The sequence below is a fragment of the Gracilinanus agilis genome, chromosome 4, assembly GCF_016433145.1.
Source record: "Gracilinanus agilis isolate LMUSP501 chromosome 4, AgileGrace, whole genome shotgun sequence".
NCBI lineage: Eukaryota > Metazoa > Chordata > Mammalia > Didelphimorphia > Didelphidae > Gracilinanus > Gracilinanus agilis.
In genome coordinates this window covers 464,808,048-464,835,618 of record NC_058133.1, presented here as the reverse complement: position 1 = coordinate 464,835,618, position 27,571 = coordinate 464,808,048, and the positions used below count along the sequence as shown (strand labels likewise).

At 43.8% G+C, this 27,571-nt stretch overlaps 2 protein-coding genes across 4 annotated transcripts in view; both read right to left on the bottom strand.

Moving 5' to 3' along the window:
- Positions 1–2,136: 2,136 nt before the first annotated feature.
- On the bottom strand, positions 2,137–5,222 carry OLFML3 (olfactomedin like 3). The gene is made up of 3 exons (XM_044675992.1): positions 5,099–5,222; positions 3,825–4,110; positions 2,137–3,509 (listed from the first exon to the last, which is right to left on the bottom strand). The coding sequence occupies exons 1-3, from the start codon at positions 5,210–5,212 to the stop codon at positions 2,689–2,691; spliced, it is 1,221 nt and encodes a 406-aa protein (XP_044531927.1). The 5' UTR covers positions 5,213–5,222; the 3' UTR covers positions 2,137–2,688.
- A 7,592-nt stretch (positions 5,223–12,814) lies between these two features.
- Positions 12,815–27,571, bottom strand: part of HIPK1 (homeodomain interacting protein kinase 1) — a 35,290-nt gene continuing 20,533 nt past the window's right edge. The window contains exons 8-15 of one of the 3 annotated variants that reach the window (XM_044672374.1): positions 27,207–27,328; positions 26,129–26,263; positions 23,318–23,460; positions 22,648–22,830; positions 21,921–22,133; positions 20,093–20,334; positions 18,767–18,897; positions 12,815–17,730 (exon numbers count right to left, since the gene is read on the bottom strand). In XM_044672374.1, the coding sequence (XP_044528309.1) occupies positions 17,245–17,730; positions 18,767–18,897; positions 20,093–20,334; positions 21,921–22,133; positions 22,648–22,830; positions 23,318–23,460; positions 26,129–26,263; positions 27,207–27,328 (1,655 nt within the window). In that variant the 3' untranslated portion in view covers positions 12,815–17,244. The remainder of the gene's footprint in view (positions 17,731–18,766; positions 18,898–20,092; positions 20,335–21,920; positions 22,134–22,647; positions 22,831–23,317; positions 23,461–26,128; positions 26,264–27,206; positions 27,329–27,571) is intronic. The other 2 variants (XM_044672375.1, XM_044672376.1) reach the window with 2 other exon arrangements.

Genomic DNA, 27,571 nt, shown 5'->3' with positions numbered 1-27,571 from the left:
CGGGGAGGTGGGGCGCCCTGCTCCTCACTCACAGGATGCGCTGCCTTGATGGAAGAGACTCTGTTCCAGACAGACCAACGGATTTGGCTCAAGTCAAATGCCCCAATTCCAGGGAATCCTGACCCTGGGCTTAGCCTGATTTCTAGGGACTTGACATGTTGAACCATGAGAAAAAGGGAGAAGAGAATTGAGTCCTGGCTTGGAAATCCTGTCAGAGACAGAGACAGAGACAGAGAAACAGAGACAGAGAGACAGAGAAGGAGAGAGAGAGTGTGTCTGTGTGTAGGGGGTGGAGAGAGGATCAAAGGCACGGTAACTCCTTTGTCCTGATTTCAGATTATTTCCCCTTCCCCACAGTGGCCCAAAACCAGAGCCATAACTAGAAATTCCATAACTGGAGCAAATTTAGTGGAAAGAGAAGAGGGGATTGCATCATAGTCCAGGGGGCCATTTCCCAGGCTAGCCCAGGCCCAGGGCCCCCCAGTCACAATGATCACCCTCTTCCTTATCTGAATATGGTTTGGAGCAAACTAACCCTGTTCCCCAGAAGGCCCCCAAATCTACCCCTTTCCCAGAAGGAATATACTGAGAGAGCCCAATAGTTGAGGCCAAAAAGTGATCTGGGGATGCATTGAAGTCCTACTAAGAATTCTGGGGCAAAGAGGGGGAGGTATACTTGTGGGTAGGTGGGGCAAAAGAGGTCAAAGGGGAAGAAATCTCCTATAGAGACCCAAGAGACTCTCCCTCTACCTGTTTTTCCTACCTAAACTGCCCAGGAGCCCTGCTTCCTTCCTCTCTAGCCAGGGCTGCTCCTGGTGTAAAGTAACATCTCTCCCATCAACAATGTCCAGACCTGTCCCTTATCCCAGAAGGCACCAGCTGAAACATGGAGTCTCTCCTCCTCCTTCTCTTCCTCCTCCTCCTCCTCTTCCTTCTCTCCCCTTGGCCAAAGGACAAAGCAGGGGTCAGGGGGTGTTTGACTACCACCTTGTCCTCTTCCAGTAGGGGGAAGAGCAGCTCTAGAGAGTTTCAGAGCTGAGACACAGGGCTTCTCCCCCTTCTCTCCCACACTCTGCAATCCACCTCTTGCAGATTCCCCTAATGAGGACCAGAGAGGCAGGTCACTGGGTGGCATCTCCCTCTCCCACAAATCAAAGCCGGAGGCTAGAAGATGGAGCCACAGGGGGTTAAAACGTCTGTCCCTGCAGGCTGGTCTCTGGACGGGGCACCAAGCTTTACTGGGAGATGGGCTGAGAGAAGCAGGAGAAAAGGGAGGAGGGGAGGGGGTTGTGCAACTTCACCATCCAGGATATGGCCACTGCCCCGCCCCCTCGGCGGAGCCCCAGAGACGCTGCGGCAACAGGAAAACCAGATCCGTTTAGACCAAGAACAATTGTGCAACCAGGAGATTGGAAAGAGCCAGGCCTGGGCAGGGAGGAGGGGTCAAGGGCTTCAGCCAGTTCTAGGGGTGATCCTTGGAGTCTGCATTGTTCAGATTTCATCCCTTTTGCTAACTGCACAAGCGTGTGGGGTTCTGGGAGTTTCTTCATGGCCCTACCCGGGCCACCAAGAGCTCCCTGCAGTATGCCTTAAAGATGAGAATTGAGATCTGAAGACGTCTGAAAATTCAAACGAGGTTGTTCTGGTCAATTCTCTCCATCACCAGGGTTCTGTGGTGGTCTGAGAGGGTAGAGATGGGAAGAAGATCACTGCCGGCATCCCTAAGCCCCGAAAATTGACAATCAGACCTTAAAAGCACCACACACACACACACACACACACACACACACACACACACACACACACACACACAAGAAAATGCACCCAAGCCAGGAGCCTCCTGGACTGGAGGTGTGGGGAGGGGACCCAACGGCAAGAAGGACGAGCCACGTCAGCAGTCAGCAAAAGGTTAGCCCTTGCACAGCGACTCCCCCTAAGCTCCTAGGAAGAATTCTAGGGGTGAATGGCAAAGACAAAAGGGTGAATGGCAAAGACAAAAGGATCATTTAGAAAGAGGCAAGGGGGTGAGGAGTAGGAATGGAGGATAAGGGATGAAATGTGGCTTGAGGAGCCCCCTCCCCAAGCCCATCACGTATAGAGACATCAAAGACCAAGTCATGTTTTGATTTCTTCCCATTTAATGCAAAATACTGCAACATGAAACAACATTAAGAGAATTTCAGTTCTCCAAGGGTAGGGGGAAGGTGAGGGTGGCAAGGCAGAAGGAAGGTATGGTGACGTAATAGAATTGTGGGGTTTCGCACCTCACACCTGCCCCCTCCCAATTACACAGCCTTAACACTGAGAGCATGAAGTCATGCGCTTGCTTCCCACTGCCCACTAGGGTCTCTGCTCTTTCTTCCCTGTCCACGTCTCCCCTACTCCCACCATTGGGGTCTAGAGCTCTCTGGACTGCCTTCTGCCTGGATTAGCTTGAAATATGAAGAGATGGAGCTAGGGATCCAAGCTAGGATGAATACTAGGCACGGGATTTTTATCCTACCAGCTATAACTGGAACATTCAAGGCTCTGGTGCCCCATGTCCCCTGACAAACCAAGGGCTGTGAGTGTTTGGCACTGAGCAGCATAAAAGATGAGGATTCAACTACAATTTACCCAATTTTGAAGACTCTGGAGACTGGGGAACAGAGAACTAAGTGAGACAAAGTTGATGGGAGGGAAAGTCTCTCAGACTTCTTCTTCTTTCTTCTTCATCTCCAGTTTGTAGACAATCTGGTAGCCATCATCCCAAGCGTAGAGTTGGCGCTCTCGGGGGTTGTACCTGAGGCTGGCGTGAGCTCCATAACGACGGGGGAAGTAAGGATGTGCTGCCTGCTCTGGAGATAGAGTGCCACTGGCATCAAAGGAACACTGGATGCGGGCCCGGCTGGCAGGACGGGTGTTATAGACCACATAAAGGGCCCCACAGATAACAAAGGCAGCCTCTGCGTTTTCCCTTGGGCAGGGAGTGTCCCACTGCTGCTCTGTGTCCAGAGTCTGGGGATCCAGCTTGGCCAGGGACAAATGCCTGTCATCTTCCTGGGTGGCATAGACAGCCCACAGTCCCTCCTCATCTGCTGCCAGGTCGATGTATGTATCCTTAGAGAGTCCATAGGGAGGGATCAGCCCCTCAGCAGGGAACACAGAACTGTCCACCACAGTCCGGTTCACCAAATGGAATTTGATGAGCTGCAACATGTCCCCTCGGTCCTCTCCTCCACCTGGTCCCCCTGGGGGCCTTCGGGCATAATAGAGGAATCCTCCATATACCAGTTGCCCAGTGCCCACCCAGGGGTAGGGCAGCCGGACACGAGAAGCTTTACGGGCAGCTGTTGAGAGGGTAAAGTCACGTAAGCGTGGAAAGACATAGGCTGTGTCATTCTGGGTCCCATCAAGCACAAAGATCTTCTCCGATGGCCCCAGTGGGTCCTTGGTCCACATTCCTGCTGGGCTCCCAAAACGCTTTAAAATCTTCATGGATCTTACCAGGGAGATTGTGTGACTACATTCTGGTGGAGAGAAGAAGGAAGGAGAAGGGTTATCAGCCTCTACCCCGTGTCTTTCAAGGTGAACCACTCCATTGAGGGCTGTGTACAATCTGTCCAATGGCCTGTGGAATGATTTGTCCTTTTGTAGTGTGGGGAAGACAAGGGACCAGCAATGCCCTGAGTCCCTAGAAGCTCTATGCATCATGGACACTTATGGAGCTAGCTTTGGGGGAGTCAAGCCACCATAGGCAGAGGGAATCAAGGAAGTGAGCAATCCCTAGTAAGAAGAGAGGATTCTGGAAGGGGTAAGGGCTGGTCTGCTTTTTCATCACTCACCTGTCAGAAGATCATACTTCTCATTCCTTCTGCCTTTGGTCTTGACCCCAGGTCCTCCTGCTGCTTTTTCATCCACCTCTACACAAGGTGGGGCAGGGTTCTGGGTTTCTAGATAGTCAACTTCCCGCTCTAAGCGATCTACCCTGCCTGCAATGTTGTCAGCCTCAGACCTGAGGGTTTCCCGTTCCTTTTCTGCTGCCTCAAGCAGTGGTAACATTTTGTTCTTGAAGTCCCGAAGCTCAGAAGAATGTCGGACGCTCTGGTCCTGACACTGGGCCAGCCGCTCCTGAGATAAGGGGTAAAGGGTAGGTAGGAACAACAGGAAGAGGCCCCAGACAAAGGAATAGGTACAGAGTCTCAACCAAGCCTCACTAACCCCTCCAAATTCCCATGGCAGGGGCAGTGAGGTGGCTCAGTAAAGAGAGCCAAGCCTAGAGACAGGAGGTCCTGGGTTCAAATCAGACCTCAGATACTGCCTCGCTGTATGACCCTGGGCAAGTCACTTAACCCCATTATCTAGCCCTTACTGCTCTTCTGCTTTGGAACCAAATCAAAGCGTTGATTCTAAGACAAAAAGTAAGGGTTTAAAGAAAAGTCCTCATGGCACAGGAACCAGATGACCCAAAGCGCCAGCCATTAGGAACCTAAAGGATGGAAGCTGTGACCTAGATCATAGAGTCATAGAATCCTAATGCTAGAAGGGGCCTTAAGGATCCAAACAGTCTAATCCCACCCCTTTTTTCCCCTTAAGTTGAGAAGTGAGCTGGTCACACAGAGCCAGGTCTCAAACTAAGTCTTCTAACTTAGTGTTATTCCCACCTTGGCTCCCTCGCCCAAAAGAGTTCTAGTTTCAGCCTCGCTGGGATGGTCCCCATCTCAAAATCCATAGCCCTACCACCCATTGCTCTCCCTTTCTAAGCCCAGATCAATGAAAGGAAAGTGTGGTGGGAAATGCCATCATCCTTAGGGATGCTAGAGGGGCCATCTTAGAATTTCATAGTAAAGAAAGCGACTCAGAAATCATTTACTCCAACTTTCTTATCTTATAGATGGGAAACCGGAAGCCAAGCTCTAGGGAGTGAATTCCTCCAGGACCCAGGACATCTTAATAGGAGAGCGTAAAGAGGGTTGGTTTCCTTGGAGATTCCTCCCTTGTCCCTCACCCTGGGAAGTGAGACCGCTCTGGAGCGAGGGGTCACCCCGGGGCTGTGTGGGGGTCCCAGGCTTGGCGAGGAGGGCTAATAGGAAAGGGGGTAGGAATGAGAGACCCTCACCTCTAGGGCAGCCAGCCGGCGCTCCATGTACTCCACGAGGTGCTGCTGCTGTCCCTGAAGGGGCCTGGGAAGGAGCAGAAGAAAGAGAACGAGGAGAGGAATGTGGGGCCCCATGGCCGATAGACTTCTGGGAGGGGAAAGAAGGAGCGAACAGCCCTCGTCTTAGGCTCAACCCCTGGGTTAGCCCGGGAGGCGGAGGGAGTCTGGGGCCAGGGGGGCGGTACTGTGTCTTTTCTGGGTCTCTGGGTCTCTCTCACCACTCTGGAATGCTTTCACTGCCTCTTTCTCCCCCCCTAATCCCCCACCTCCCTCTCAAGCTGATCAAACACAGATGGTCCCGTTACAGAGTGGCCAGAAGCCTGAACTACCTCCCTCCTAGGCTGAAGGCTCCCCAAGAATGAGGAGGAGCAAAGGCAAAGAGGGGAGCAGGGACCAGGGGGAGTAAGCTGGGGCAGGGACACTGGAGGGATGTATAGCTAGATCCCTGGGAAAACGCGGCAAACCTATCCCTGGGGTTTGAACTTGTGTGGTTCGAAAACTGATTCCTTTCAGAAACTCTGACTCCCCTTCCATCCTTCTCCTTTCCCCTACAATTGGAGGGAGGGTTTCTTGGCCGGCTCAGGCTCCGAAGAGCAGGCTGGCGGAACTCTGGATGGGGGAGGAGAAAGGAGAAAACCGGTCTGTTAATGGATGAAGATGGGGGAGGAGGGTGGTGGACAGGTTTCTTCCAGACTTGTCTTCTGCAGCTCATGGGCGCCACCTTGTGCCAAATGCCTGGTCTCGCGCCACACTTGGCTGGTTGGGAAAATTCACCAATCCTGGAGGCGAGGGGTCCTCAAAGAGCTTATGATCGTAGAACCATGGAACTAGACGGGAATACTGAGGTTATCTAGTTCCCTTACCTTACGGACATAGAAACTGAGTCCTAGAGCGGTAATCTAAGGTATAGTAAGCCTCTTGCGAACAGATTCTGTCTTTCGCCTCTTTTTGTACCCCCAGAGCTTAACACAGTGCCTAACACATAGTAGGCACTTCATGTTTAGGGAATTATTTGGCTTGTCCAAGATGACGGGCAACTTAAAGGTCAGAAGTGAAATCTGAAACCTGGTCCTCTAACTCCAAAGCTGGCGTTCTTTTCACAAGTATCAAATATGGAGCTGGACAGAATTCCCTTCTATCATCAAAAAGGGGGGAAATTTTCTTTTGTCTACAGTAGTTCCATTGTAAGCTACAACTAGGTGGATGGATGGATGGATGCACAGAGGGAGGGATATAGAGGGAGGGGGGGATGGATGGATAGAGAGATAGAGATGGATGGATAGACAGATAGATGGAGAAAGAGAAGGAGAGAGAGATGGATGGATAGATGGAGAAAATGAGGGAGTGAGGATCAAATGAGATAATAATTGCAAAGAACTTAGCACAAAGTAGGTACTTAAATGCTTGGTCTCTTTCCCTTTCACATGGGCAAGGGGTAGCAGTTATAATAACTTGTCTTCAAGTATTTGAAAGACTTTTAAATTGAAGGGAAGATTAGACTGCTCATCTTGGTTTCCAAGGGCAGGGGTAGGACTGTGAAGTGTGGTCACATAACTAATGTCTGAGATGCTTAAAACTGAACACAGGTCTTCCTGCCTCTAGGGCCAGTACTCTAACCACCATTCCAGCTAGCTGCCTAAAATAGATATATGGCATGTATTTATATATATGACTATGTGTATATATATATGCTTACTATTAATCCATCTATCTATCCATCTCTCTCCCTCCCTCTTTCTCCATCCATCCAATCGTCTGTCTTTCTCTCTCACTCCCTCCCTTCCTCCATCTATCTATCCATCCATCCATCCATCCAAGTCATTCTTCAAATATTTCTGTTGCTGTTTCCTTGGTTCTGCTAGAACTGATATAATAGAAACATAGCAAGATATAGCTTCATATATACATATGTATCTTTTTGTTAAATGTTTTTGTTTTATTTTGTTTTATTTATAGGACAGAGTTGGGAGGGGAGGAGATACCTGGAAATTTTAATGTAACTGAACAAAAAAATTTTAAAGAAATGCCTGGTCTCTTCCCCTTTCACCTGGGCAAAGGGCAACTGTCTTCATGTATTTAAAGAGCAGAATTGGGTTTAGATAAGCCCTTGACTTGGAAGGTCCAAGGAAGAACCCCATAGCCTGAGGTGAAACCACATCAAATAGGAAGTTAGTAAAATTCCATGTGAGAGAGAACAGAAATCATAGAGAGGCTTTTCTCTATTACCAGTCTATAATGTTTTTCTGACTCACAAATTAATTTTGCTCTCCCTACAGCTGTCATTTCTCAGTTCTCTGTCCCCTTTTCCCAAGGGCTTTAAAAATGCCATTTTCCCCTTTCACCAGGGTATGTCTTCAAGAAGTTCAAATTAACTTAATATATAAGCAAAGTATAATTAGAAAGGAGATGGGGAGAGAAATATTCATAGGAATAGATGAGCTTGGAAAAAAGGAGGCTGGCCTCAGAGGCAGGACCACCTACCTACCTTCAAGTGTCCCTTTGGACATATACTGATGTCTCTTCCCTAGACAAGTTTCTTGACCTCTCATGGCCACAAGAAAAGCTAAGCCTTTGAGTTACAGAGGAATTGTGGATCTGCTTTGGTCCAGAGTTTCTCACTGGGAGTTAGTTCCCTATGCCAATTAAATGACACTTCCTGCAGCAAAATGATAGGTCTATGGAACAATGGACTAAATTCTGTACTGTCTCCCAGAATTAGACTGCAAGCCCCTTGAAGACAGGGACTATCTTTTCCCTTATTCTGTATACCTCTTGGTTAGCATAGTGCTCAGAACATGGATGCGGCTTAACATTTATTGATTGACTTGAAGTTAGGAAGACATGGAATCAAATCCCACTCCTGACACTCCAATTGTTATGTGGACTTCTGGCAAGTTTTCATTTATTCTCTTGACCTCAGGAAACTTCTTAAGACTAAGAAGTTTTATACCTGTATGGGATGAGTTTTCACACTAGCAAAATCATGTGTGTTTGATATGTTGATCTACATGTATGCATGTGCATATATGTATGCAAACACGTATAATGTAGAGGCAGCTGGTGGCTCAGTAGATAGAGCACTAGGCCTGGAGTCGGGAGGTTCTGGGTTCAAATTTGACTTAAGACACTTCCTAACTATGTGACCCTGGGCAGTCACTTAATCCCAGTTGCCTAGCCCTTGTCTTTCTGTTTTAAGAATTGTTACTAAATCATAAAATAAAGGCAGGGGCAGGGAGATGACTCCGTGGATAAGAGAGCCAGGCCTAGGGATAGGAGTTCCTGGGTTGAAACATGGCCTCAGACAATTCCTAGTTATGTGGCTGTAGGCAAGTCACTTAACCCCAATTACCAAACCCTTACAGCTCTTCTGCCTTGGAACTAATACCTGAGATGAACTCTAAGACAAAAGGTAAGGGTTTAAGAAAAAAAGTTTATGTATAAGGGTAAGATGAATATAGACAGTGGATTCATGATCTCACTGGTTGCAAGTACTGCCGCTGCTGCCTTCAGAGTCAGATCATAGACATTCTTGGCTCTGACATCTACTACCTGGGTAATCTTGGACAGGCAGGTAACTTCTCAGCCCAAGTTCCTCATCTGTAAAATTAGGGAGTTGGACCAAATTATCCATGTGGTCCTTTCCAAATCATTCTTTCAATACATCTTCTGTTATAGGTAATAAATATTGGTGGGAACTTGAGAGATCAGTTTGGTAAGCCAGCGTCCTTATTTGAAGGAGAGGTAGGGATAGGAAATAGGGTATTATAACTCTTAATTCTTATATTATATCAAATCCAAATCCTATACTAAAATCTCTAAGAAAACCTATATCTAAGAATTTTCTTGTCTGGCAAAGCAAACCTAACTAAAACTTCACCACATTCTAATATTAAATTCACTATCTTATTTCGCTAATAGATGAACATTAAATCAATAACAAACTCCTTAAGCTAGTATATGAAGTCAAACTGTCAGAAATAACTGTCAGATTCTCTTGATGGAGAGAAACTGATACAGCCCTGCTCTCTCCAAAAAAGTCAGAGGAGACAAGCCCCTCTGACAGCTTCTTCTCCCTCAAGGAACGAAGAAGAAAAGCTCTCAGAAATTACTCTTTCTCAAATTTGTATGTGTATCCCAAACTCTAAAAAGTGAGAGTAAGATCTTGACTGAGAGAATGACCCAGAAACCCTGCTCCCAAGGAAGTCAGAGAAAATGGAGTCCTTCGCTAACTGAAAACTGTCCTTATAAAATCTGCTCTTATTATGAAAACTTCTGCTCTTAAAAAGACAGTGAGATTAAGTAACTTCTGTTCTTAACATAGAAAACTCTGCTCTTAACAAGACAGAGTAAAATTTTTAAAAATCCTTTTAATACTTCCAAAGATGTTCCAACCAGTTATGAACTGATCTAACCATTCTAGAGAACAATTTGGAACTATGCCCAAAGGGTTATTATAAAATTTTGCCTTTGACAAAGCAATACCACTACTAGATCTGTATCCCAAAGAGATCATAGGAAAGGGATCTATATGTACAAAAATATTTATGGCATCTCTTTTTATGATGGCAAAGAGGATGCCCGTCAGATGAGGAATGGTTTAACAAGTTGTAGTATATGTAGTTATGATGGAATTCTATTGTACTATATAAGAAATGATGAGCAGAATGGTTTCAGAAAAACCTAGGAAGACATATAAAACCTTGCAAAGGGAAGTGAGCAGAACCACAAGAACATTGTACACAGTAACAGCACTATGTAACAATAATCAACTATGTAAAAAAAAAAAAAACTTAGCTACTTTGTTCAAGGCAATAATTGGGACAATTTTTCAAAGGACTCAATGAAAAATGCTATTCAGAGAGAGAACTAATGAATTCTAAAAAATTAAAACGGATTCTTTTCTCTTCATTTTTCTTGCATTTCTGTGACTGTGGGTTTGTTTTGGTTTTTTTGTTTTGTTTTTGCAAAAGGACTGATATGGAAATATTTAGCATGACTTCACATGTATAAATGATATACTGCTTGCTTTCCGAATGGGTAGGCAAGAGACAGGAGTGAAAGGACAGGAGGAAAATTGTTCAGATTTTAAAAGATGAATGTTAATGTTTTAAAATATAATTGGGAAATTGTTAATGAAATATATAAATTTTTAAAGACATTCCATCCAAATTGATGGAGATTTTATATGCTTTTTTAAAAAATCCTTACAGGTAGGCATAGATGTAGAACTCAAATTGTCCATCTGTTATTACTTTGTATATAACTCGCCTACTTTCTCTAGGAATGTTGTTTTTGACAATGTCTTTTATGTCACATCTTGGCCTCAAATCTGTGTCCCCATTTCTCCCCACCCCGTATCTGTCTGTCTGTCTGTCACACACACACACACACACACACTGGAGTTGGCTATTTTTGGATTTGCCTAGGATTATCTAGGTCATTACTTGCCCGAGATAATCAGATAATCAAGGATTTAATGTATTTATAATCTATCTTGGTACTTCCAAGTCCAGAGGAATCAATTCAATCAATTCCAGTATTAGAATCATAGAGCAGAGAGCTGAACCTAGGTCCTGACTAAATCTAATATTTTTCTTCCGTACCATTGTACTGTCTTCTCACAATGTCTGTTTCTAACTTTGTTTCTCACTAAAACTGCTCTCTCCAAAGTTATCAATGATCATCAAATCTAAATTTTTTTCAATGTGGCCTCTAAACTTGTTGATCTCCCCCCTCCTTCTTGATACCATCCTCTTTTAAGTTTCTATAATACTCCTCTAGCCTGCTTCACCTACCCATCTAATTGCTATTTCCTTTGCAGGCTCTCCCATCCATATCATGCTTGCCAATCATGGATGTCCCAAAGGCTCTCTTCTCCCTCTACTATATTTTGCTTGGTAATCATTAAGTAACCTTAACAGTTCCTGTCTTTAAGATGATCAATTCTATGTAGATAATTCTCAGGTCTATTTATTCAGCCCTAATCTCTCACCTAACCTTAAATCTCCAAATGCCTATTAAATATCTCAGATTGTCTTGACCTCAACAAGTCCAAAATTGAACTCAAAGTCTTTCCCTCTCCCCTAAGTTCTCCCCACTTCAAAACTCCATTATTGTCATCCTCTCAGTAAGCCAGGCTCACAAATGAGGTATCAACCTCCACTCCTCAATCTCTCAGGACCTATATCCAAGGTGTTACCAAGGTCTGCCTATTTCAATCTTTAAAGCATCTCTCCTACACACGCCTTTCGCTCCTGAAATCATCACCTCTCTGATGCATCACCTTACCCCCTGGACTATTGAATAGATTTTTTTTTTTGGTCTGTCAAGTCTCCTCATTTCACTCAGCCATGAATTTTCTTAATTCAAAGATCTGAATGGATCCCCATTCAATTAACTCCAGGGAATCCCTATCACCTCCAAGATCAAATATAAAATCCTGTTTTGTATTCAAAGCCCTTCACAACATGGACTCCTCCTTTATGATTTTTCTTCCCCTAGACCCCACACATAATCTGTGATCCAGTGATAGCTGACCTTGCTATTCCTACAACACTCTATCTCCAGACTAAAGCATTTTCTCCGACCATCCCTCATACCTGCAATATTCTCTCCCTTCTCATCTCTGCCTCCTGCAAGTCCTATCTTAGATCACATCTTCCAGAAGCCTTTCCTAATCCCCCTTAATTCTAATGCTTTCCAGCTATTATCTCCATTTTATCCTGTATTTGTATGTGTTGCTTTCATACAGCCTCATACATTCGACTATGAGCTCAAGAGCAGAATGTCTTCTGCCTTTCTTTCTGTCCTGAGCACTCACTCTGCAGTGCCTAAAATGTAGTAGGTGCTGAAGAAATGTTTAGTTTATACAGTTCAACCCCAGAAGCCCCATAGTATAAAAATTCCAGTATAGACTGCTAAAAAGTTAGAGAGCTTATGTTTGGGAGCAACAGTAACCGGCTCAGGGAAACAGTCGCCCAGCAAAATCCTCCATGGCCTGACACCCATGCACTTCATTGGATAAATGAGGTTCAATTTGGAAACTAGAGAATGCAAGAAGAGGTGTCTCCTCTCCTAAGGAAGACAGAAGCCTTCAAGATGCAGCAACCAGTGCTAGGAGAGAAGTCTCTTTCTGGTCTAATGCCTCTTCCTTCTGCTGTCTACTATGTTTAATGCCAGACATACAGGGAAAATGAAGCTTAATTCGCCTGCTGCCAAGCCTATTTCTGGGTTCTCATCCAGAGGGGCCTAAGACAGGACTTTGGGAGAGCACCAGAAGTTGCAAGTACTCCACACTTATCCTTTTTTTTATTTCTATTCGAGAGCTGCATCTCCAGCTCATGTGTAGGGCTCTTCGGAAGCCTAGGAAAGCTGTTCCCATGGTGGTCATTTTGGGGCCAGCTGGGTAGCTCAGTGGATAGCCAGCCAGGCCTAGAAATGAGATGTCCTGGGTTCAGATCTGTCCTCAGACACTTCCTAGCTGTGTGACCCTGGGCAAGTGACTTAACCCCCATTGCCCAAGCCCTTAACCACTCTTCTGCTTTGGAACCAACAGTATTGATGCTAGGATTGAAGGTAAAGGGTTTGTTGGGGTTTTTTTTGCAGTGGTCTTTTCCTGATGTTCTCTTCCCCCTTCTTTATCTTCTCCCCAGCATGAGTCACAAACAGCAACATGGATCAGAAAATTAACCCACTTTATTGATGCAGTGTAATTGCTCTACATTTTACCATATTATGTAGAAAATACTGAAAATACAAGCTACTTTGTAAAACCAAAGACAAACATTGAATCCAAAGATAAACTATGTTTTACACAATGGACCCTTTTCCCATAGTTAGTAATAAATTTTAAATATCTATATTTCTTTTGTTAAAATGATTATTTTACATATCCCCTAAGTACATCTGCAATACAAACATAGATCAGTAATTCTCAGAAACTACTTGTTTCTAGAGGTTTGTAAAAGGAAGAGCACAACCAGAAAAAGGGGGAAAGCAAGAGTTTAAATCGCACACAATAACTAGCATATCAAATACATTTAATAAAGTAGGAATTTCATTGCAATATCAAGGATTCAAAGCAGAAATACTAACATTACATATAATGTACATATAATGTACTGCTACATGTAGTGAGATTATTTTTCAAGCTGAATCTGAAATCACACATTATATAAAGTTTAGCAACAAACAACCATGTAGACATGCTGCACCATCCATCAGTTAAAAAAAAAAATCAAAAAGGAAGCAGGCTCAGGCCATTCCTGTCACTGAGAGGCAATTCCATTTCATGCCTTGTCCCCAAACAAACCATCCTAACCAATGGATTCTCATAACAGTGATGGAATGAGATGTGGAAATAACTCTGAGAGGCTGGCCTGGGGGCAGCCCCAACTTTGCTGACTTGAGATGAGCAGAAAGGCAGAGGCCACTTCAGAATCATGAGGACTAGCCTGAGGTGCAGTTCTGTCTGGGGATTCCCAGCCCAGGACTGACAGTCAACTGTTACCCCCACGAACATGGTTTCTTCTTCTATGTAACCCCAGAGACAGAGGACAACTGTTCTCACTAGGGCTCTCCCTGCTTCCTCTTGCCTTGTAGGAAGAGATGTGAGAAATGTACCTTTGGAGGGAGCAACTGAAGCTTGACAAGATTTCTTTAAGCTGATTTGATTTCAGGTTATTCTGACCCACGAAGCTCAGTAGGTTTCCCTCATCTGGTCAAAGCTGGCAAAGCAAAACTACAAGGACCATCTAAAGCCATATCTCAAGGTAACACCCTACTCGGCAAGCCCATGCAATGTCATCTCGGGCAATCTAAAATACCAATTTGCAGCCTCAGACTGAGAATTGCTAAATGCTTAAAGCCACAACTCTAGAAACATTGATTCAAGGGACTGCACACGATCTTGGTCATTTCTTCCTCAGTGGAGTTGGGCTTATGTTTGAAATGAGATCTACTTGTTGGCTTTGGGAGGATAGATTTTTCTGCATTTCATCGTTTCTATGGGAAAAACGCGCGCGCACGCACACACACACACACATCCTGTTCCCTGAAGAACAAGGTTATAGAACAGGAATTTCATTCAAAACAATTTGTGTATTGGATAACAAAATCAGCATGTGTTTGGCAATAAATAGACATGAAGTTCACACATGCTGACAAAAAGAAAAAACAAAACCCTTTCCAACAACAGGGAGTGAAAAAACTGGAGACTGATTAGCTATCCTGACACAGATAGTGTCCAAAACACACCTTCATGAAATGACTAAAAAATATACACAACACAGACCAGCTCCCATCAGGCTGTACAAATGACTGACTACCTGCCCCTCTCGGAAGCCCTGACTTCTCCCAATGAAGAGACTCCAAATACCTCAACAACTTCTCTGTGTTTGACCCGGATCAGAGCTTGCTGCCCGGGGCCCAGTGAAATCTCCTGTCTCCATCCAACACCTCCCCGACACCATCTCTACACAGAACCAGTCCTAGAAATAGCCCCTAAAGACATTTCCTTAACCAAATGGGGCAGCTCCCCACAACCAAATCCTCAAGGGCCTAACTCCTCTCCTCACCACCCTCTATTCACCAGGGGGGCAAGGAGCTCAGGGCACAAGGCCAATCCCACAGCTCAAAGGTCCCCTAGAATACACAAGTTGTTAACTGAAATCACACAATCTCTCAGGGCTTCAGTTTCCTCTTAATACTATTAGTACTCCTACTAATAAACCTCTGTGAGTTCCCTGTCACCAGTGGCATCACAAAGCTTCTCATGATACGGGGAACACGGTGAGCTACACAACAGGCTCTTTGGTATAAACACATCAGTTTTTAAGGGTTTTGTTTCTGGTTTCCCCCCACCCCCCAACAAGCAAGTATTTTACAAGGAATGTCTGACTATTATTAGCAGGAGAGTGAGTGCCACACTGGAAAAAAAAAATTCATTCTAAAAGTGATTGCACATGCTTTTAGAAAAAAATTGTTTTTAATCTCTAATATTGCTTGGTTCTTAATCAGCTGCTTCCTGAACTCTCTCATAGGAACAAGGCAGCAAATACACAACATGAGAGCCACGTGAAAAGCAAAGTTTCTACGGAAATTAGCTGAGGCTCAAAACCAAGTGGAGTTGCTTTTAATTCATTTTTAATGCTGACAGGGAAACAGAGAACAATGCATTTACACACCACGCTACCGATCCTGCTCGGAATAAAGCTCGGTGAACTGCGGAGGGTCCACAGGGCTGAAACACTACATTATCATATAAGGCACTACAATAAAAGGGGTGGGAAGGGAGGGATGGAGAGAGGGAAGAGACACACACCAAACAGCTCCTCACCACACACACCTGTGCAAAACAATCCAAAGGTCTCCGCTCCTTGTGGGCGCCTCCCTCCACCGCTCTCTCACTCAGTGCTAGCTATGGTGATGTGCTCTAAAAAACAGCAATTTGTTTCACATACATTCTGACACAGATCTGTTCATTTTGGTTTAAATACAATGGAGACATCAAGTCCATCCCTGGGGAACACTGGAGGGTCAGACAAACACACACACACACACACACACACACCCACCCATACACGCCAAGTACAGAGTTCAAGTGTAGTCACTACACATTTTGATTACAAAGAACATTTGGGGTTAGCAGGAAAATTGTGTTATAGTTTTTCTAATTGATATGTACATATTTAATTATGCAAAATATTAAAACACCACCATTACAAAACTTCTAAAATATCTTTAAATTCAGTAATAAATTTTTAAAATCTGTTTTTTTTTCTTTTTTCTTTTTTTTGCTTTCCACAATTCCAACATGCACTTATTGTATAAGTCTTAATGAGAGAGCATTCCATTTGCTGCTGACATACCAAGGAAGCTACTCTTTCTGAAGTATAAAAAGCTATACACATGTCCTTTAACTTCCTCTTCAAGCAAATCACATAAAATAAATGGGGGGGAAGGAGGGGAATAACAGTGGGAAGAAAAAAAGCCCTGTGCTTCTTAGTAAAGAAATTCTGCCCTGGGAGAGATCCGGTGTCAAATGAAAATTTCAAACAAACCTGTTAAGCGCTGCTCTCCCTTACAGTCTTTGAGGCAAGGCCCACCTCTGCCAGTATCACATAATACAATTAGATCTTGGAGATAATTCAGACAGGAAGGGTAAAACCACACAACAGCAAAGACAATAACATTAACAATAACAATAACGACAATAATAATCACCTTAATTTAATGGCTTTTGCAATGATAAAAGTTAAGCTGAATCACAGACTTGTAAAAAATAATTTAAAAAGAATACATGGAGCCTTTCACGATGGGTGTGGGTTTTCCCCACACTTGGTTGCCGGCCAATGGTGAGCTGCCTGATCTTGTGGCTTTACATCAGCACAGGAGTAACTGAGAGTACCCCAAGAGCAACGCTAAGTGATATGTTTGCAGAAACAGCCACTGCCTAGTGAGGACAATCCAAGTCACCAAGACAAAACTAAAACAGCAAGAGTTTAAAATGTCCATAAAGCTAAAATGTGCACTCTATTTGGGGGGAGAATACAAGTAACGTGCAAGCTGCTGCTAAAACCTACAAGGCAAATAAGCCTTTGTTCAAAACAATTTTAAAATGAGTTTTCCTCTTTTCTCATTTGTGATCAAAGTTTAGTTTCCTTACGTCAGCATCTTCCTCTGATCAGCAATTACAATAAAATGACATTAAACAGAGGGATATCTTTAAACCATTTCTATAAATCATGTAAGTCAGAGTTAAAATATTTTCCAGAGGGCAAACAATAGTCCCTCTCCTGGTAACAGAAGGAGTTAGACCCCTATGCAGAAGGTGGAGAGCTGAACTCTTCTATCAGCAGAAACACTGTCAGAAACAAAGAATTAAAAAAATAGAACAGCCTTTGGGAGACTACTACAATGCCATCAACACCGAGACAGATTCCCAGAAAAAAGAGAGACCTTCCTTCTGCTTTGGCTGGCTCCCTGGACAGTTGCTAGCAGGGGGCTTTAAGTGAGGTTAAGGAAAGGGCTTGATATTCCCCACTTCCAAGACCTCTATGCCAGGAATGATCGATCACCATGCCCCTCCCTGTTCCCATGCCCACTGACTACAAGTAGGAATACTGGCTGATCTTCGTGGGGCTGAGTGGATATCCAGTATAAATTGTTGAGCCTCGAGAGGACCCAATGTAGGACTGGGTGGCAAACTGTTGCTGGTACTGGGCAGGAGCCACACTGGCTGAGGTGAGAAGGCTCGGCCCAACACTGACAGGGACCTGGTGGACCAGGGTGCTAGGATGGGTGGTATAGGCTGCAGTGTGCCTTGAGGATCCCTGGGGGGAGAAGAGATGTGCAATGGAGCTGGTGGAGCCCAGGGCAGCTGCAGAAGTAGGAGCAGCATAGGTGTACAGGTGGGGCTGGCTTGGCAGGTGGGCAGGGGCTGGGGCCAGGTGTGGGTGTCCCGTTGAGTGCAGCGGACTGCCATGCTGAAAGGTGTAGGGGGCTTGGGAGAGCGGGGCCACGAACGCTTGCTGCCTGCGGGGGGCAGGGTTGCTGCTTCTCTCTTGCAAGGATGGAGCTGATGACTGCTGGTTCTGGAAGGAGGAAGAAGGGAAATGAGGGATCATGCAGTCATTCTGGCTCAAGACACCAAGGCGATGGCAGCAGAGGCTTCCTGGTCACTAATCCATCCACCCCTCTTGGCTGTAGGCCTCTCCCCTCTGACAGCAGACAGCAGGATTCCATTCTTAAATGTCCCTCTCTAGAAGGTAAGTCCTCTTCTGGTGACCAGCTCTCATATCTAACAATTACCAACTCACCTCACTTTATTCTGTCTTCAGGAAACAATGTTTAAGGCCCACTAATCATTCTGCATAGACTGAAGAAGTCTACCTTGACTCCATTCTTCAAGTGGACTTTTTCTTCCCTGGTCTTATTTTCTAAACTTCCCTCTTGCCTTGTTTTCATCTTGGACTCCTCCAATTTTTCTCCTCCCTTCCCCTTGACACACACACTGTCTAATCATACCCTCACCTCCTCCCTATGCTACTTCTTGACTTCTTGGAGACATCATGAGCCACCCTCCCTCCCCAGAAAATCGGCAAAGGAAGAGCATCCGCTCAAACAAAGAAACTATCATTCTTTGCCAACCAGAGGATTGGATGGAAAAGGGAAGCATGTGATTCTAGCATCCAGCAATAAGCAGGCCTGAGGGCAGCTGCTTAGACAGCCAGAGAACTGGATCCCTTTTTCCTTGGGCCAATGTGGAAATTAACTTAACTCTGCCCTAAGAGAAGGAAGAGATCCTGGCATGGGGCCCAGAAGCAGCAGCGAAGCATCAGACAACGCAGAACCAGGCACTGATCCGGGCATGCCAAGCTCTCTCTACACTTTCAAATGTTATTCCTCTGGGACAGATAGGGGATCTCATGGGGAACCTAGGGTGCAAAGCTGATCACACGGTTGGAGAGAAGAGACATGGCATACACAGTTATGGCAAAGGACAAAACACACCAAAGGAGACTTCGTTTGGCTTTATTTAGGATCCAGAGTCCAACAGGACCTGGGTCTCTCCAGGGGAAAGCCTGGAGAAGGGGCCCTAAACAGAACACAGCAGCCCTTAATGCTTACCTGGCTAAGGTTGAGCGGCTGTGCTATGTTTGTTCCCCCACGCTGTGCCCGGTACCCTGTGGGAGTGATACAGCAGCCAGACGACTGACCACTCACTGAGGCAACTGGCTTGGTCTTATTTGTTAGGAGGCCTGAAAAAGGATCATGATGGAGTTAGTGCTGGGTGAATATCTCTTCAGTGGAACTCAGCTATATTCACCATTGCTCTCACTACATGTGCCCAAAATATCAACATACTGAGTCACCACTATATTGAATCAGATGTTGCTTTGAATATGTTGGTATCCTAATTCTTCAAGTTCACACTGAAGGTCAGGGCCTAGGTATACCTTTTATTGAATGTGCTAGAAGAAAAAAGGCCTTACTGTATCCTCAAGGCCAGAACCTCAAAAAATGCTGCTCAACTACCCTTGAACAAGTTTTCAACACATCAGTTTTCACTTGCTTTTGGATTCAGACAACCCACTTCTACAATTCTCCTCTCAGCAGTGCCAAAGGACAGGTGGGACATTTGTTCAGTGACCTCTTGGTTACCCTAAAATTCTTATACTTTACCAGTGAGAATGGAAAAGCAATGGCCTCTAAGTTTGAAAATTCTGTCCAGTGGCTTGATATATGACAATAGCTTACCTGTCTGCACTGGAAGTTTTCTGTTCCTGGATTCCAGGTCTCAAATCCTGACATAAATACCACAACTGATTCATTACATTAGCTACACTAGAAAAATCATACTCCATGTCGCTCTGAATCCAATCACCCACCAACAGGAAAGTGTACTGTAAATCATTAGTCATGCAACTGAACTGAGCACCCATATTCTCGGATCTAAGGAAAATGACTATACACAGGAAAAAAAATTGAAATCTATAACACAATCCTGGTCTTGTCCTTTCTTAGAATGCTAACAGCATAATCGAAAGATCCAAAGGAATCTTGGCTGATAGCAATAATTTTTTTTTTTTAATATTCTATCAACTCTCTACTTCAGGACCATCCAGCTTCATATTCTCTGATGCAAATTTGTAATTACAAATCTTTTCCCCCTGCCACCCATACATCTAAACCACCTCCTCCCTACTGAAAGTAACTGGGTACTTCAGGAAACACCACTCATTTTAAATATTGACTGAAACAAAAGGTAAGTAAATTTGATACCAAAAACAATTCTAGTGCTGCAAAGTCAATGGAACTGATTTCGAGTAACTGACATCAACATAAATAACTTAAAGAGATCTGTAAGGCAACTCCAAGTAAATATAACACAGATGGTCAGAAGACAATTTCCTGCCAAGGCCCTGGTACCTTTGCACCTGTTAAGACACTCACCTGAGGCCTGGGTTGCCACTGTGCAATCACCAAGTTGAGCTTTCAGGGGTGGCACAATGATGGTTCGTGCCCCAGGGCCATCAGTCACAACCCGGCCTGGTCCTTCTAGGAGGGGCCTTGTATTGCCCCGAATTGCAGCCAGAGTATCTGTAGAATATGGACTGCTCAGAGATGAGTCGGAGTCGGGAGAGTCATTGACAGTGACATAGCTGATGACATTGGACCTTGGCTTCAGGCTGGAGCTGCAGAGGAGAAAGTTCATGAAAATCCGTGTGTCCTTTTGGCAAAGCCTCCTAGCTGGTGAGCCTGTCTCAGGTCTCTAACCCTTTTTCCAGACATCCTAAGCAAAACTAATCATCTTCTCAAATACCACTTTTATGTCACTCTTGAGAGGTCAAGAGTCTACAATGGCCGCCTGAAATCTCTACTTCTCATCACATGCATTAGGATCATCTCTCCCGACCTCATTTCTCCTTATTTCCCAATAGATTCTGTTCAGCGTTGGTTAAGCAATATTGTTCCACATGGCCTACATGTGCTGTGTTCCTCTCCTCTGCTGGGCCACTGCACAATCCACTTCTCCCCACTTGAAATGTTCTTCTCTTTTGGTTTCCCCCAATCCAAGTCAACATCTTCAAAACCTAGTTTTACCAAATGCCCCTTGTCCCACACTCCTTTTTAAGGAAATTTTCCGGTAAAGCCCACTTGGCTGAGAGTGCTCTGGTTCATCTGCCTTTGTGTTCGCAGGACACTAATTCATCTGGGTTTATTTATCTACAACTAAATGTTTCTCTTCTTGTTTTCAGCACATACATCCTGCCTCCCTTGTTAAGCTATCAGCTCCCTAAAGGCCTCCTTTTCATTCTTCCCTCTATCCCCATGATGTCCAGTAAGGGGTTCTAAACAAAGTAGAGAGTCAATAAATACTGCTGGCTTCACTTCAACATTTAGAGGTAATTCCATTTCAGAGAACTCTGCCAAACTTTCTAGCTGAGGTTTCCTTTTGCAAATTGGCCAATGTAAGAAGAAAATCAGACTGGTGCTTTACTTCCTATTTGATCCAGGCCATCTAATATAGACTGGTTTGGCTTAAGGTTGACCTTCTCCAGAAGGCTTCTCAAATTAACTCAGCCTCCAGGTGAAATCCCTGCACCCACTGTCTCTGACTTCCACTACTTGTGTTCATTCTAGGAAGCAGCAACAGGAGCAGAGTTCTGTGAAATGGAACACTATACCTTGGAAGCTAGTTCTACCACCACTTCTGTCTGACCTCGACCCAATCATCTGAAACTTGGAGGTAAACATGCCAGCTGCCTGGCTTATCACAGGGTTGGTGTGAGGATTTCCTAAGGTAATACATGTGAAAAGTGCTCATGAGAAATGTCAAGTACTCTACAAATGTGAAGTATTGTGTGTTTTGGCTCGTTAATCTTACTCCCTTGTTTAAAGCTATCAAGTTCCTCATGGCAGGAACAATGTTGGCCCTTGAAAATATACGCGAGGCACTTAGGACATGGCCACTGCCCCGTGGGAGCTCAATAAAAACTTGCTGATTGACTTCTCTGCAAAACTGATTTAGTTGATTGAGATGTACAATGGAATACAAGTACTTCACAGCCGAGTCTGTTCCCAGTGCTCAGGCAGAGGATCTTAGGAGCGGACTCAGCCTCAAACATGGCCACACTCCCCAAATGACTTTCCTCTGGGTCCTTTCTTCCCGTCACAATGCCTGCTTCCCGAATAGGCACAGCTGGGTCACAACCAGGAGTCCACCGTCCGAAGTCAAGGGTAGGGGCCACGTGGCCAGAGAGCCCTCCACCTGCTTTACCTGCTGGGCTTATACTTGCTATCCTCCTCCTCATCGGTGTCACTGCGGATAGTGATGACGCTCACAGGAGGGCTCGGGGTGTCTGGGATAATGATGGGCTGGTGCTGATCTTGTGAAGGGACCAGGGGATTATAGGAAGAGTTGGTACGGAGTGGGCTGCTCCCAATCAGTGAATAGACTTGGGTAGGTAAGACATCCAATGTGGAGACAGTTCTGCAAGAAAAGGTCACAGGGAAAGAAAGGCCAATGCTTAACCTTACAAAGGAGGAAAATTTTCACTGGCTTCTCTACATCTTTTTCCCCATTTAAACCTGTTTTATCTTTTATAATTAAACTGATAAACTTGTCAGTGAAGAAATAATCATAATGAAAACAAATACAATGACTAATATAATTTGAGTTACTAAACAGAAAACAAAGCGATCCAACAGAAACAGTGTTCTTTTAGGAGACTTTCCAATCAAATGGACAGATATGAAAATGCCTTCACACATTAAGAAAAAGCTGACTCCAGCCCAGAGAGCAAGGATGACTGCAACTAGAAAGCAGACATCGAGGTCATCCTGCTCTGACAGAAAGACAAACCATCCAAAACTCCACTTCACCATGTAACTACTAGATTCAAACTGACCATAGTCAAGATACTTCAATATAGCTCCCCAAATATTATGCAACCAAACCCTACAAAGCAGGGGTACAGCTCTAGACATGAACAAAGACAACTCACTTGGCCGAAGCTTGGGCTGGCTGCTTGTTCTTCTTGGAGGGGAGGGAGCCAGACTGCTGCTGCCTGACAACGTGAGCAACACCAACGTTGAGAGGCTGAGCTGTAGCCAGAGTCACATGATTCGTCAGCAGGGAGGGCTGCTGCATGAGAGTACTGTACTGGCTGCCATGTGAGTGGGCATTCCTGGGTTAAAGACGGAAGCAGAAGAAACTTGAATTCTTCAGACTTGAGGAAGACAGAATCAAAAGGCACTAACAGGCAATGAGGCAGCCAAACAATGGAGGGAGGGAGGGAAAGAGAAAGAGAAAGAGAAAGATTTTCTCTTAACACTTGGCCCATGGATTATTACTAAATTTACATTTCTATTATATCATATTAATTTTCTAAAACTGCTGGCCAAGAAATTATTTAAAACTATCCTAGATGTTAGGGCTATCTTTTCCTTATCAGCAGCTTTTGTCTCTATGTCTCTATGTCTCTATGTCTCTATGTCTCTATGTCTCGACTTGAATTGAACACTATTTCTGCCTAACTCCCAGGGATTTTAAAAGGATTAAATCTCTTGCCTCCCTTTATTCTCCCACAACCCCATGCCACCAAAATCCCACATATTCTAGTGGTTCCTCTCATCCTTGAATGGTTGCTCACAAAGAAATAGCAAGTCACTTGCCTCCAATCTCCCAGCTGTTGGTTACTCCCCATGGTCTCTGGAATAACTGCTGTAGGCTGAACAGAATTGTGTAGAGCTACCCCAGGCAACTGCTGCCAAGTTGAAGGCAAGAGTATCTGCTGGGTCCCTCCAGGCCAGGCCTGCTGCAAGGAAGCACACATACAGAGACCCAAACTTGACTTATCATTGATTCCCTCAAGAATAAAAAAATGAAGTTTGTTTTAAAACAAAAAGTTATTTGTAGATTGTTAACTTGCAAAAATTACAAAGAATAAAAGATTGGAGGGGCTCATGGCTATAATTTTTATGAGGAAATGGTGACATACTACTATCTTTTGGTCACCTTCCCCAGAAACTCTTCCCCTGGGAAGTGAAGGTAAAAATGTCTCTAATGTAATAGTTTCTATTGTACTGCAGAGGAAAAAAAAATCAGAGTTCATAAGCAGAATCCAACTGAATGCTATGGGATATTACTTCCACAGAGCACCTACAACTATATCCCTAAAAAAGAACAGAAAAAGGCTGATTCACAATGAAATTAAAAAGAATTATAAAACCTAAAAGTCTAAGTAGATGACATATATCAGAGCAATTCAATCCACAAAAGAGGTCCATCACATCTTTCTGAATAAAAGAAAACTTAAGAAAATGGAGATATGACAGATGTGAAATGACCAAAGGTCATATATGGCAGAAATTCAAGCTAATGCTCTCAAGAACAATCCAACTAAACATTTATAGTTGTATTATTACAGAATCTGAAATTAAAGAACTGAAAGAAAGGTATAATACCAACAAAGTATCCGTTTCTGCAAAATTCAGATTTTGTTTTGACTCTAAAAAAGCAAAAGTCCCATAAAAACTAATTGCTAGAATTTAAATTACTGCTACTTTGCTATATGCCAATATGCATAGCAGCAAACATGTTTACCGTGTCTGCTGCGCAAAAGAGTTCCAGTATTTCCTGGAAAAAAAAATGGAAGCAGATCTGCAAACCTCCTTTTTTGACTAAAATTCTGCAGTACAATACACCTAACTAGGCTTGGGGTTGGGGGTGGGGGTACAGATGGGTCTATTTCTGGAATTTAAAACTGCAAGACTACTATTTACACATAGTGTTTTTAAAATATTTCTGCAAGTAACAGATCCACTTATTACAAATACTGGTTCCAAACAAGAAGCCTTCAAAGCAGAGAAACTGCAAACACGTCTGCTACCATAAGCAGAATAATAAAAAAAGAGAAATACGTTAAGTCACACCATGCGTCTTTCCAAAAGCCAACACCTGCACAAGACAAAGCATGTAGTTTAATACAGAGCAAGAAATAACATCCCAACGTGAGGCAGAAATCTGGCGTTCCAAGCGACGAACTGTTTTGACAGAGGAAAGACAAAAATATGCAAAGCTTAGCAAATGGCTAGTGCAAACTGAGGCAAAGCAGAAAAGGAGTGTCAAACTAACACTCCTGACTTCTAAACTCTAAGTGAACAAGTTAGAATCAGGCTCGAGTCAAGAAAGTTGCAAAAATATGACTCCCTTTGCCATATGGGTTTTAAGTCATTGAGAAAATTAAGAGACAAATAGGGATATATTCCTTCCCCAGTGCTTGGAAAAATATATAACCAGGTTGTGCACTAGTTAGTGGCAGGACAGTTCTCCCAAGTTCTCCCAAGAACTAAAGAGTATTTGGGGGAAGAAGAATACCTGATATGAGCCACAAAGGACAAATTCAAATTCGCTTTGAGACCCATGTGCAAAAGCTTCTCTCATCTAATTTTAAGAGTTCTCCAAATAAGAGAAACACTAGATCTCCATTAGCCAATTCCAATACAAAAAAATCAAAACCACAACCTCTCTTTAAATGGTGATCAATCCTAAAATGTCCCTCAGAAGTCTATTTTTTTCTACTATTCCCTTAATGCTATAATTGCAACTGTTCTAGACTCCCCCCCGCATTGAACTGCTTTTTGAATTCAAACACTTGCCTAGCATGTAAATGTAAGATGGATTTTACCTTTAGATAAGTTTTTTCTTTATACTCTAGCAAAGATAAGTAACTTACATTTACTATAAAATAGATGGCATCTCATACCCTAAAAATTAGCTCATCTTTCTTCAATTTTAGCTAAACATGAAACTTGACCCAAAAGCATCTGAAGGGAGCAACAGCTTTAACTAGATAGTAAATTGTCATTAATTGTGGAAAATTAAAGACTAGAGACTCTCTCCATGTGTTCAAAGGAGGTTAATACCAACAACTAAAGTGATAAATTAAAAAGCATTGCTGATGTGAGTTGTGACCACAGCTTGAGCACCACCTGCCATATTTCTATGTAAAAAACAAAGACGCTTCAAAGAGCAAAAAAAAAAAAAAAAAAAAGTAAAAGTAAAGCTAATGACTCGCCAAGAAATTCACATGCTGGCCGTCCGGGGGTGCCTGTAGCCAAGCCAAACTCAAGCCCACTTCCTTTAGGAAGGGTGGGTGGGCCAAGCCAGGACAGTAAGCACAGACTAGCAGAAGCTCTTCAGAGGCTTATCACATTAGGCTGGTAAAGAACAGAAGCCAAGGGTTCTGGAATCTTTACAGAGCCACACTGAACATCAGTCAGACAGTGCTTCAGCAAGTATCAGGGAGGAAAACAATGAGACATTAAAGATGGAGCAAGAACACAGCCACAAGATGGCACATGCTTCCATGCCCTCTGCAAGGTCTAAGTTAAAAAAAAATGAGAAAACAGAACAAAAAACAAACAGAAAAAAAAGAAACCAAAGAAACTCCGTTAGTAACACAATCAAGTGAGGGGAATTACCAGTACAGCGGCAGTCTGTTCAACCAGCGCCGGCCGGCCGGCTGCGCAGCTCAGAGTAAAGGGCACCGCATACTGCGGTGTGATGGTGGCTACTTGAGGATGGAGAGTTGCTACCATTAGTGGTGTACAGCTTCCCTGAAACGTAGATTAGGCAGGTGAGTGAAACAAACATATGGAGGCAGGTTAACTGGGTTCAGAAGGGTCTTGCCCCACCCCGGGATCATTACTGACACTTATCAGCAATCTCAAATCACCTAAACACATGTACCAGGCACAACCTTCCCCCTTCAGCTCTCCACAGAGGTCACCCATTAGGTCAAATACCAATGGACCAAAGGAAAAAGTCTAGGAATCTTTCCTGGGATAGATTCAGAGGACAAGTTCTTTGAAACTCTAGTCAATTAAAGCATCACTTAAAAAATGTTTATTCCTTCTCTCAAAATAAGGTTTTAAGATTTTTAGAATTCCTTACATAGTAAAGGATCAAAAATGTGTACACTTGAATAACAAGCTATCTATTTCAGTTGCATATTCTAAAGGAAGCTATCAACTATTTTATACTTATAATGATCTAATGAAATTAACACTAGGACCAGGGGATATAGTCTTTTAAGAAATATGAGGTTGTGATCCAGTCATCCAAACACCTAACATGGAGATGTCCAAGAGTACAACTTGGGTATCATGTATTTGTGAATCAAAGTATTATATGTATCTCACACACTCATTCATTCACTCACTCACTATCTCTTTCTCTCTCTCTTTTTCTCTCATCAATTCAAAAGTAGGACTCTAATTCCAGCCATAGGAGCAGGAAAAGTCCCACTGGGTTCCTATTGCCTGGCTTTTATTCCTGCAAGTCTAAAGAATATACAAACAGAACTGTGTCCTCAATAAAGAAAAGCATCTCAACTGCCATTTATTGGAGAGGTTTTGCTTCAAGTCCACTGAATTGTGACCAAGAAAGATCAGCTAGGCAAAGACCATTATGAGGGACAATTGTCAGAAAGCAGTGAGAGCCAAGGTCTCACTAGTATTTCAGCGTCAATGGGTCTCCAATCCATCCTGGCTATTTTACCTGGGTGAGGACTCCTGACTGGATCTGTAGTGGTTGAGCAGCAGGGGCCTGGGGTACAATTGGCACAGCATTATCCATCCTCACAGGGAATCCAGAATGCTTTGTAGGTGCCTGAAGTCCAGCTGCAAGGAACAATAATATGGTGAGACTGTTTTACTGATTAGTCAGACTCCACTCTCTTCTGGAAAGCAAAGTGGGCTCCCTCCAGAAAAGATTGTCTTGGAAGAGGTTTGCTCAAGGATAACCTGGTTTAGGTGAGCTCTAAGCCCACCTCTAACAAAAAATCAAATGCTATTTCCTATGACATATATAAAGTAAAATTGAACTCATTTATCCAACTTCTCCTTATCAGTATAGAACAAAAA

Bases quoted from the DNA above. Each gene is read 5' to 3' on its own strand.
- OLFML3 (XM_044675992.1), bottom strand. From the start codon at position 5,212: ATGGGGCCCCACATTCCTCTCCTCGTTCTCTTTCTTCTGCTCCTTCCC. The intron at 4,111-5,098 runs GTGAGGGTCTCT...CCCTTATCTCAG, and splicing joins GCCGGCTGGCTGCCCTAGAG to GAGCGGCTGGCCCAGTGTCA. The intron at 3,510-3,824 runs GTGAGTGATGAA...TCTCTCCACCAG, and splicing joins GAAGTATGATCTTCTGACAG to AATGTAGTCACACAATCTCC.